The following is an 8,742-nucleotide window of genomic DNA, read 5'->3' on the forward strand; positions in this document are numbered from 1 at the left end:
ACTGAAGAAGAAACTGTAAAGATGCAATTTATCAGGGGGACCAGTTGTAGCCCGTTGTGGACCAGTGGTTTACAAGATCAAAATATCATTCAGCAATATCGTCCAGTACAATTTGTGAACCAATGCACTACTAAGCTGACTAAACCAGTTCTAGGGTAAGGACTTCACTTTGACATAAATTTAATTGGCGGGGCAAGCATCTAGCCGGTCCTGTTTACAGGATTAAATTCCACTAAGGTAGAACGAGAACCTAACAATCAGCACATATTAGGTAACACTGCGTGAGAAAGGAAAGGGTGGAGTGTGAGAAAAACAGCAGCAATGATTTTTACAACAAACTGAGTGCATTTATTGTGTGCACAGATTCTAACAGACTCTAAGCACAACAAACATCTAAGTTTGCCCAAGAGAAATTCCACCAAATGTGAATGCTGGTAAATGCTGGTCAAAACAGCTCATAAAAGCTGCAAGTCAACACATTCAAAACACTAATTAAAACCAAAAAATGTGCAGTATCTGTTGCAGAATGCACTCAGAAGTGTGGACACACCCCTATTAACATTTCACTAAAAACAATTCAACAGTTTCCTGTTTATGTGCAATGTTGAAGTCGAAGCCAGACCCTTCAGTTTGACCACAGTCCTCCTCTGACCCCCAAAGTCCAGACACGGCAGCCAACTAAACCTTAGTCCAGTTCTTCAGGATCTTCTCTGCTGCATCCAGAGTGCTGTCTTTCTGTTGATTGAAAGACAAGCGGATTTTATAGTGCTTTTTCACTACAGAAAAAGAGGAAAGTCGATGACTAGATGATTTTGGATGTTGTGTCCTTTTGGTTTGTAACCATCAGACAGTTTTTTGTATTTACCTTAATGAAGCAAAGGCGAATATATTTCTCAAACTGCTTCTTTGACTCATCCCCGACAAACGCTGTGACTGGAATGGCTGCCAGTTTCTATCAATAAAAAATGTTTTATTAAGAACAGCAAAAAAGAATAAAACATAACGTGAATGATGTATATTATAGGAAGCAAAGTGAAATTACCTTTTCTTTAATCATCCACTGAACAAACCTGTAGTCATAGGCCTCATCATCACCCATATGTGACAGGTCCTGATCTACAATGAACACAGAACAGACATGAATAGTCAGCAGTAAGGTTGGAGTTCACAGTCACTCTGCTGATACGGTGAGGTTGACATTTGTTTCTCCTTCTATAAGCGCTTAAAAAGACATTTCCAGTGGTAACTTATTTAATTAGAATTTTGAGGCTATATCCAAGAATTTTGACAAATGTTGACGAAATACATTTTCTTGTGTCTCCATGTGTTTTGTCTGGAGTAAGGCCTTGGGCAAAAGTTGAGTTTTAACCAGCGGGAAGGTCTGTCATTGAGTTACACTGTTGAATAACTACCAGCCATTACAGCATGGCTGGTATTGTTTTCAGCTTGTGAGTCTGAATGCGTGCGTCGTCATGGTAATGATGTGGTCCTGGAGACACAGACAACTAACAAGTGTGTGCCTGAGAGCAAAATCTAGGCAGAGCTTGAAGATGGGTGTGGTTCATCCCATGACTAGTAAAGGCCGATTTATACTAGGCTTTTTACGGACGGACGCACGCACGCGAGCGACGCGACACGCCCCTCGCGTACTTGCGTCCGTCAATTTTTCTGACTATACGACAAAGCGACGCGAGCCTCTCGCAGCCCGCAAGGCTTGTGATTGGTCTGCTTACTACATCCCGTCCGGAGTCGCATTTCCGGTTACAATCCCGGAAACTGCGGAAGCCACGGAAGACTTAGAAGAACGAATATGGACCAAATAGGAGAGCACTTGGCAGAAAAGATCCGAAACCATGTCCACTAGTATAACCCGTCACTAACCGGCGGATTTGTCCGCCAGAAAAAGGCTCTGAGGAGCCGCTGTGGCGATGTCAATAAACGTGTGCCACACACGAAGAAGAGCCGACTACAACAACAAACATTACTCCGCCTAGTGGTCTGGCGGTGAATTGCGTTGCAACACGCGCAACTCTGGGGGAACTATAAACCAAAACGAGTCCGTAGAAGCTGCGTGCGTGCGTGCGTAAAAAACGACTATAAATCGGCCTTAAGTACTTGTGTAATGATGATGCAATCATATTCATTAACATGTTGATGGGCGTCTGGCAGGTGTGATGCCTGTGCAAGATGGTCTCTACAGAAACTTTTTAAGTAATTCAACAATTTTGTAAATACACTGAAAGTACACATCTTAAATTGATGCAAGTTAAGATGCAAATAAACTTTTAGATGCATAACTACAGAATGATTTTTTTTGCATAAACTGACCTATGTTGTTAAGACAGGTCTGGTTACTCTCCCATCACTATAACAACTTTGAGACGCCATTTCTCGCCCACTATGAGTTCACACTTCTCTTGCACATAATTTGATAATCAGCTCTTTAATTCACTTCTGTGAAGCACCTAACTTCTGTAGTGGAAAAATAACTAAGTATAGTGGAAATTGACTAAGAGTGGTTGAAACCTATTTTATAGTTGAAGAGTAACTTTTTGCAGACCTGTCTAAGACACTGTAGAGTAACTCACTGAGAGATGTGACGTCCACTACCATGAAGTAGCCTCCCTCTGGAACGACAGGGGTCATGCCGGCCTCCAGAAGGATAGCAGCCAGGCGGTCCCTCTTGCCTTCAAGTTCTTCTGCCAGTGAGCTGAAGTAGCACTCCGGCTGACCCATCAGCTCACAGTTCAGAAGCATACCTTGTGCCACAGCCTCCTGTAGAGTAGCAAACAGGCTTCAATATAAAAGTGGGTTTGATTTGTCTCTACCTTTCCTTGAAGGAACTTTGCAGACTTGCCTGTAAAGGTGTCGGACAGGTGTAGAGAGTATTCTGCATGATGGTCTGAAGGTGCTTTATCAAGTGCTCGGGTCCTATAGACCAACCAAGCTGCAAGACACAAAGTTCAACTTCATTCCATCATGTGCAAGACCTGATTGTTGACTGTTTAACGCAGTGTTTAGAATCAAGATCTCTCACCTTCCAGCCAGTGACACTGAATGTTTTCCCTGCACTGCTGACAGTAATTGTTCGCTCCCACATTCCAGGCAGAGTCGCTAAAGAGAAAGTCGGCAACATAAAACAGGCAATTAATGTCAAGCAATTATCTTGTTCCGTTTTAATCCACGTCGATACTAACACGCCTAAAAAAGAATATCATGTTACTGCACACGTACAATGGGCATGTGCGTGCCAGTGTCAACAGAAAGAATTTGGTTTCCAGTTGCAGAATTGTCACAGATTATAGCTTGTCTTCTATGCATGTAAGCAGTTGTTTCATTGTAAAACGCGGAATTTAACTGCACAACAGCTGATAGCAAAGATTACAGGGGTCAGCAGATCTCCTTCCAGAAGCCAGCTATGAAACCAGCTATGGCTACGTTTTGACCAAAAAAGAGTGTATACATCATCATTTCCAAATGTCTCAGTTTCTGCCTGTCATGACTTAAACATAGCCCTGACATTTTCAAACGAGAAGGTTTCCAAACAGCATTTCCAAAGAGGAGCAGTGTAGACGCCGGGCATTTCATAAGAGTTAGGGTAGTGTTTTTAAATTAAAACTTAATAATGTGGATATAAACTCAGAGAGATGAGTGAAATACTCAGGTACGCTATAACTAGCTCAGCAGAAAGTGTCATCAAGCAGCGTTTCAGAGGACGCAACTCTTATATAGTTTTTTGTTTAAAAAGTATGTTGAGCTGAAAACGTACCAATTTTAATGTGCTGGTGGCCCCTGTAGACGAGCCACTCATAAACCTCATCGCTGAAGCACAGAGTGTCATGTTTGATACAAAGGTCTGCGACCATCTGTAGCTCATCTCTGGTGAAAACCTGCAAGAAAAGAACAAGCTATTGAAACCACGGAGTTTCCTGTCATGGGAATACATGAAGTTTTAAGTTTACATCCCTCAAACTCAATGAGGTGACTGATATGGTGTACTTACCTTCCCTATAGGATTGTTGGGATTATTGATGATGATGGCCTTTGTCTTAAAGTTGAATTTACTGGAAAGCTCATCTGGGTCAAGAACCCAGTCAGCACTTGTAATGCCCTTCTTCTTTTCAGACTTCTAAAAAATGGAAGGACATGTTTTGTGTCATGACTTTCAAAAGGTACCACCTTTCGCAGGCCAGCGTGTTAAAGTGGTAAAGTAGTTACATACGAAACATGTTTGCTAAACAGAAGTGGTTTTGGATTAAACTTACAAGGCGTAACGGTATCATCACAGGCTTTGCCCCGGCCATTCGTACCATAGGTACATAGCAATCGAAAAAAGGTTCTATTATGATGACCTACAAAGTGAAACATTACACAAAATATATGGCAAATACAGAGGGCATGATTATGAATATTTGAATACAAACACCCTTGCTTGAGAAAGAGGAAAAGTATTTTTGCCTCATCTCCCTCATCCACCAGTCCTTGCATGGTGCTGAATAAGGAACCATAACCTCCGACCGTGACCAGGATTTCTTTAAATGGGTCAATCTGACGTCCATAGACCTTCCCGTAAACCTGAGAAAGGGCCTTCACCAGAGATGGATGACCCTTTTAAATAAACAGAAGATGTAAATCAGTAAATGAAAACCACAATATGCAGGAGACGGTAGACTTCTGGAATACTGCATCATGTGAGTCTTAAGGGTTCTTTATGCTGTCTTTACGTACGAGAAGAGATACGTCCGTTTCAAACGAGGTAACCGTCACTGCTTAAGTACTTCAAACAATACATCCACTAGAGGGCAGCCGAGCGTGGCGAGCTACTCACAACAAATATAGTGAAAGTGGACGAGGTTATGAGGTTTAACTTACCAAGTCTCTCCTCAAAAAGTTCAACCATTGCTGACCTTTTTTGCTTGTGTGCTAATGTCCTCCCCCTAAACTAATGGCTACGCTGCCCTCAACAGTTTGTGGTTGTACTGCTCTTTCTTCTGGTTTGTCCGTGTCTGAAAATTACTCAGGTCAGAAGGTTCCCAACATTTCCGTATACATATCTAACATTGAACATAAAGTTACCTTAATACAATCTTGGTCTCTATCTGTACGATATAAATTATATAATTTGGCATCAAAATGGAATTTACTTTTTGTAGTCGTCTACAATGGCATAAGTCAATGATCTTACAAAGCCTCTGGTGTACTGGTTCATCTGGTCCACTGATGCAGCCTGAGCTAGCGCCTCCTTGACATAAGACGGGGGAGGGATGTCTGGGTAGCCTTGGCCGAGGTTAACAATCGATGGGTCTGCTGCCACTGAGGTAAATGCCACCCTGAAAATACAAAGAAATAAACAAAACCTTTTAAGAACCGATTCACAAAAACTCTAATCTGACCATAGTAAACCAACATAACTCTTGTGTTCGCATAAGCTGTACTGTTAGGTGTCTATGCCTCTTAACTTGATTATAGTGTTTTACTTTTGACTTTTTGTATCACATATGTTGTGTTTGTGTCTCCTAATCTGATTCTCTCATTTGGTTTTACTTAAACTATTATATGATGCATTGTAAGTTGTCCCTTGAAAAATTGGAAAGAAAAATAAATGATTATTGTTATTATTATGAAAACACTATGATGCTTTCCTCTCTCACCCATACCGGTTGCAATGGTGTGATAGCAACTTTCACTGACTAGTTGTTTTTCTGTATTACTTCTGTATTTCTCGTTATAGTGTGTATGTGTTTTTTCTGTTTCAAGTTTGTAAGGTGTAACGTGGTATTTTTAGCCCTATCAAGCCTATTGGTATCCATCTGTGAAAAGTGCAATACAAATAAACTACTTAACCTCAACTTATTTTTTAAAAGTTTTTCTGCTTTTATTTCTTTTACATCTTTTGCTCTCTTCACTCCTCTTTTCCTCGCTGGTTTTGCAGTGTCCTTTCTGATTTTAAATGTATTTATTTTCTTGTGTCTCTGTGCTGTATTTAATATCCCTGTACAGCGCCTTGAATCTACTTCTGTGTTAAAAATGTGCTTTATAAATAAAACTGCCTTGCCTTCTGTTACAGACATGGTCAAAAACTAAATCGACTTCAAACTCAATCAAGCTGATCAGTCATCATTTCATTTAACCGTCTAAGCGCAAACTTCTTGTATAAAGACTAAACAGAACGGGTTAACTACATCCCTAAAACATTTGTGCAGTTTGTATAAGATAACTGAGTTTATATTGAACTGTACCAGCATGTTTAGAAGCCCGCATAGACTCTCAAGCATTATACACTGTTGAGGTATGCATCAGAACTCCTCATCTACAGCGTCATACACACACAGATGAACTTTTCATTCTGTTACTTACCAGACATTTTTGTCCAGTCCCTCAATTCTTTTTGCATGAGTGTGCCGTGAAGTCATGATGCACTGCAAGACATTTCCAAAATACATTAAATCACATTGAACAGCTTATCAAATGTTCAGTTACATTTTGTTAAACTAAATGCGTAGATGACCTCAACAACTACGAAGAGCCAAATGAGAGTGAAATACAGGATACACTTATCCAGCAAAAGGTTTGCTAGTTAAATAGACAGCAACCCTTAAAGTTTTGTGATGTGCATTAACATTCCATTGTTAAATTTGGTGTCAAAGTATCAACCTAATCTATTATCAAGTAATTCTTCAACACTGCTGACACTGCACTGGTGTTGGTAGAAGTGTGCCTTGTTGAGCCCAAGCACTAACTACCTTTGTAACAGGGTTATATCGAAAAGAAAGACCCTTAGTTTAATACCAAAAATCATTAAGCAGAGAAGTGAGGTGAACCTACCTGTGAAGTACAAAACCGTCTGTAGTTGATGTTTGCAGAATGACGTGCAAACCTGGAGCAGTTCAGGACCTGCCGTGCAACGTTCATGCTGCACACGAAGAGAAAGATGAAAAATGCTGTTAAACGTTAACCTCATCCTGCATTTTCTGTTAACTTCTGTCTGGCTGTTTGAACATATACACAGTGACACTGCAGTTGCTCTATCCAAGTAACAACACAGTAACAACACAGTAACAGCAATCTGACCCTTACCCTCTGTCCAGGGAACAAACTGCTCCAAAAGGTCTAGAAATTGCTTCCAATCATTCAACATTCAACATTTTCGTTTGAAAAGCACAAAAAGCATAATTTAAAAAGCATGCGACTTCATTCAAACAACAGGTATTAGACAAATGTGCATGGAGGCATTTGGTCAGTTTGAACCAACACACATAGCACTAATTAACAATTAGTAAATCTGGCAATGTGATGCTGACAATAAAAAGGAGAGAGCTTAAAAAACGGTCAGACAGAAATTGCCTTAATGCAAAACCAATAATCTTGTAAAAAATGTATCTATGGCTGCACTTTTTATACCTTATCTGTTATAGTTTGGTCAAATTCCATTGCTTCATGCTTTAAGTACTTTAGTACTTTAACAGTTAAATGATGGAAAATTAAACCAACACATCTTAGAATGATGATACTGCATTACCATTTAAGTCATTTATTAAAGGATAAATGCCACATAGTTAGATAGAAACACGATACGATGTGAGCATATATGTATATATATCCTAATATTCACTGTAAAACTCAAAATTGTTTGTGCCGAGGGGCAGGGGGAAACACTACCCTTACAGGGCAGAGGGTGGCGCTCGTGTGCGTGAGCAGAGTCCAGGGTCAGCTATAACTTCATGATCTTATAATATTATTATTGCGCGTTGGTTGATTGAGAACCAGGGGAAAGAGTCGGGGGACGTCGTGTTCAGATCGTGACAACTGCGTGTTGTTCGTAGACAGAGCGCTAATGTGAGCTACAGACCCTCACCGTTATACGCAGCCTGTGACCATAGACTGTAGCCGGTGACCCGCACACACTGCTGGGGACATCGTTAGCTACAGCTAGCTAGCAGCCAACTGTGGCACCATGAATCAGGCTGTCCCTATGGGCTGTCCCTTTAGCTTGGATGCTATGAGGTGCACAGAAGTTAGCTGCTCTGACATAAACACGTACCATGTAGTTACAGGGGAGTCACACCATCACCAGCTCAGTCAGCGCTACTTACGTGTCTCCACGGCGAGTCTCCTCTTTATATACACACTCTATGGTCTCCTCTCGGAGTCAAGTCAAGGGAGGAGGAGCAGGAGGAGGTGCTGCTGCCTTCAATGTCGTCGGAAATGTACCATGTTTTCATGTATTTTTATTTTATTTTTTTTGTGATACCCAGACTCAGGTAGTTTGCCTCTTCGTAAATCGAATATTTGTGTGACGTTTGAATATAAACATGTTATTACACTTTTTAAGATGATATTTGTAACGTTGAGAATTATCTATAAACTCAATGATTCTGTGTGGTACATTTCACATCCGTACGTGAGAAATGGCAAATAACTCAGATAGCAGTAACCCAATGATGAGGAGGAGGAGAAGGAAGAGGAACCACCATGGAAGGACAAGAACAGGCCCTAAGCACAAGATCCATAGAGACCAGGTTCACCCCAGCAGACAGGACCCAAGGTGCAGGCTGTGCAAACATGCCCCGGAGACAGTCCAGCAGTAAGAAGCAGGGTGTAAGATACAGGATGGGACAGCCTACACGGAAAAATAGGAAACAGTTCCCCCCTCTTTCTTCGTTATGTATCGTTTTTTTTTTTTTACACTATGCATGTATGTACAGTTTTGTGTTATTCAATTTAAATTGTGTCTTTTATTCA

The 8,742-nt window shown here is 40.8% G+C and overlaps 1 protein-coding gene across 2 annotated transcripts; it reads right to left on the minus strand.

Annotated features, from left to right (window-relative positions):
* Positions 1 to 322: 322 nt before the first annotated feature.
* On the minus strand, positions 323 to 8,164 carry LOC133010221 (kynurenine--oxoglutarate transaminase 3-like). Of its 2 annotated transcripts, none has more exons than XM_061077718.1 (14): positions 8,094 to 8,164; positions 6,826 to 6,913; positions 6,358 to 6,419; positions 5,186 to 5,330; positions 4,459 to 4,608; positions 4,266 to 4,352; positions 4,004 to 4,129; positions 3,770 to 3,890; positions 3,038 to 3,114; positions 2,858 to 2,947; positions 2,589 to 2,775; positions 1,043 to 1,116; positions 866 to 952; positions 323 to 735 (listed from the first exon to the last, which is right to left on the minus strand). In XM_061077718.1, exons 2-14 carry the CDS (start codon positions 6,910 to 6,912, stop codon positions 679 to 681), a joined length of 1,350 nt encoding a protein of 449 aa, XP_060933701.1. In that variant the 5' UTR covers position 6,913; positions 8,094 to 8,164; the 3' UTR covers positions 323 to 678. The 2 variants fall into 2 exon arrangements, with proteins under 2 accessions (XP_060933701.1, XP_060933700.1); XM_061077717.1 differs by having other exon boundaries at positions 8,042 to 8,148.
* Between the last annotated feature and the right edge of the window lie 578 nt (positions 8,165 to 8,742).

The sequence above is a fragment of the Limanda limanda genome, chromosome 9 (assembly GCF_963576545.1).
Source record: "Limanda limanda chromosome 9, fLimLim1.1, whole genome shotgun sequence".
Classification (NCBI taxonomy): domain Eukaryota; kingdom Metazoa; phylum Chordata; class Actinopteri; order Pleuronectiformes; family Pleuronectidae; genus Limanda; species Limanda limanda.